We start from the raw sequence: 2324 nt of genomic DNA on the forward strand, positions 1-2324 counted from the left end.
TCATAAATATATGATTTTACTTTTACACAAAATAAAATATATATATATATATATATATATATATATATATATATATATATATATATATATATATATATATACCTGAACAAATAGATTCTGTGTTGCATAGCTTGTGAGGCCTTTAATTGATCCCTGCGTACAAGTAAATGTACATGTCTTGCATATTTAGTCAAATATATTGCTTCCTCAGTTCCTGTATCACCTCCTCCAACAACACCAAGAACTTCACCCTTAAAAATTCGTGAAGCTCCATCACAGATTGCACAGGCACTAATTCCCCTACTCCAAAACTCATCTTCACGAGGTAATTTAAGCGTTTTGGCAGTCGCCCCTGTAGCTCCATCACAGATTGCACCACCTATTTGATATCCCTCGAACACTACAGGCTTCAAAATGATTGGATAGCAATTCTTCCTACGCTTGTGATATTTCCATCATACCTGATTAGAATTATGAAAATTAGGTGTAAGAGTCAATGAAGAAGACCACTTTTAAGTTTAATAAGATCAGTCCACTACTAATAATAACATCAGTACTTTGGAAATTGAGATATGAACTTTGAACAACTATCTCGGAATCCATCAAGATTTGAACAATCTAAAAGGCTAAAACACTCCACACGGTTTCCCATCTGCATCACATTATCACAACACAAAAGATGTTTACTTTTTATACTAAAAATGCCCACAATGGATAAAAAGATACAAAATTACCTCGCTCCTCGTTATGTTGCTTATTTTCCCCAAGGTACTTCTTATATTGCCAAGCAATCCGCAAATCCTTCTACAAGCTCATAAAAAGGCAGAATTTACATTAATACAGTTGTAGTTGTAAAGAGAAAGATGCATGTTCCTAAGGGCAAAATAGGAAAAAGTAAAGTAGTACCTGTTCTGCATCAGTGTTACGAGATTTGTCATCTTTGGGGACTAAAGTAATTGGCAAGGTTCCAAGAAAGGCTCTAGGGTTTTTGATTGGGCTTGCATAAAGAACAGGTTGGTTGTGTACTAGTCCCTGAGACATGAAAGTCCTTAACAAAAGCATATGATGAGGTGCTTCAGTGTCTTCCATGATCATTACCAGACTTCCTAAATGGAATCCCCCACCTAAAATCTCTAGATATTACAGAAACAATTCATCCATTAGGAAATTGTTGTCATACTTGTTCTGATGCTTTAATAAAATATAAAAAGGGGGTATTGGGATTACTATCAAGATCCGGTATGCCTGATGAAAGAAAGATTGTTCCATTTGGTCCATACTTGAGACCAGGGACAGAAGAGGTAGGTGCAGCTGAAAAGTTCTTTGAGAAACTACTTGTTCGGACTTTGCCAGTAGCCATAAATATCGAACAGTTTTTTAATCCTCCTGAGAAATAAGAACAAACGGATCAAACAGGTAAACAACATATATAATGATTTTGGAGTAAATTATTTTATTAATAATCATATATAATGTTTGTAGAATACTTGAACAACATCATTTTTGGAAGGAAACTACCAAAGCAGATATGCAATCTATTCCACAACGCTCATTAGTGTAAACTAGAAGTTCTCCAAACAGGATTTGAAGATAAATTTATTTAGAACTCTCTGAACCATAGTCCGCGTGAACTCCATGGAAATCAGCGTCTTCGTGATTCCGAAGGAACGAGACAAGATCGATTCTAGCTTTGCCCAAAAACCCTAGCTTCCGTGGCCCTATGAGCATTCATTGACAAACGAGACCCTAACCCTTTGATCATGGTGACCAGAAACCCTTCAATTTCAATTGGAACTGAAACCCAAGTTCCAGAAATAGTTGATTTTGTTGCCCTGTGAATGTAAAGTGTTCAATTTCTTGTGAGAAATGAAGCAATAAGGATCGATCTATGGAGGATGTGGGTCGTAATTTGAAGGATGAAAAAAACCCTAATTTGAGGATGTGGGTCGATTTCCGGTATGTAAAGCCGACGGGGTGCTTATAAAAAGCTTTGAGAAGCAACTGAGCCAGTGTTCTTATCAAAAGCTTTGAGAAGCTTTGAGAAGCATCATAAGTCGTAACAATGATAGGTGCATTCTTCATGTTTCTTTCTCTTTTCGTCTCTGCCTCAGAGGGAGACTAGGGCTTGAAATTTCTTGATCTTCAGAGAGACATTAGAGCAGAGATCCGATGAGACGATTAACAAGTAAGGTTAGGAGTAGGGGAGAAGCGGATTGGAGAGGAGGGAGAGGAGAGAATCGATTGTGAAGATGAAAGATAGAAAAAAGGTAGAAAAGAACAAGGCGGGTTTTCAAAATTTTGGGGATTTCATTTCCCCCTATCTA

General features: G+C 36.8%; 1 protein-coding gene across 1 annotated transcript; it reads right to left on the reverse strand.

Annotated features, from left to right (window-relative positions):
• Positions 1–409: 409 nt before the first annotated feature.
• LOC145067800 (elongator complex protein 4-like) lies at positions 410–1360 on the reverse strand. The gene is made up of 5 exons (XM_079014843.1): positions 1228–1360; positions 907–1133; positions 697–804; positions 558–652; positions 410–461 (listed from the first exon to the last, which is right to left on the reverse strand). The coding sequence occupies exons 1-5, from the start codon at positions 1358–1360 to the stop codon at positions 410–412; spliced, it is 615 nt and encodes a 204-aa protein (XP_078870969.1).
• Between the last annotated feature and the right edge of the window lie 964 nt (positions 1361–2324).

Source organism: Lactuca serriola, chromosome 8 (assembly GCF_051521515.1).
Source record: "Lactuca serriola cultivar US96UC23 chromosome 8, Lser_US96UC23_V15, whole genome shotgun sequence".
NCBI classification, from domain to species: domain Eukaryota; kingdom Viridiplantae; phylum Streptophyta; class Magnoliopsida; order Asterales; family Asteraceae; genus Lactuca; species Lactuca serriola.

Bases quoted from the DNA above. Each gene is read 5' to 3' on its own strand.
- LOC145067800 (XM_079014843.1), bottom strand. From the start codon at position 1,360: ATGGCTACTGGCAAAGTCCGAACAAGTAGTTTCTCAAAGAACTTTTCA. The intron at 805-906 runs GTACTACTTTAC...ATGAGCTTGTAG, and splicing joins GTAACACTGATGCAGAACAG to AAGGATTTGCGGATTGCTTG. The intron at 653-696 runs GTATAAAAAGTA...AATGTGATGCAG, and splicing joins ATCCATTGTGGGCATTTTTA to ATGGGAAACCGTGTGGAGTG.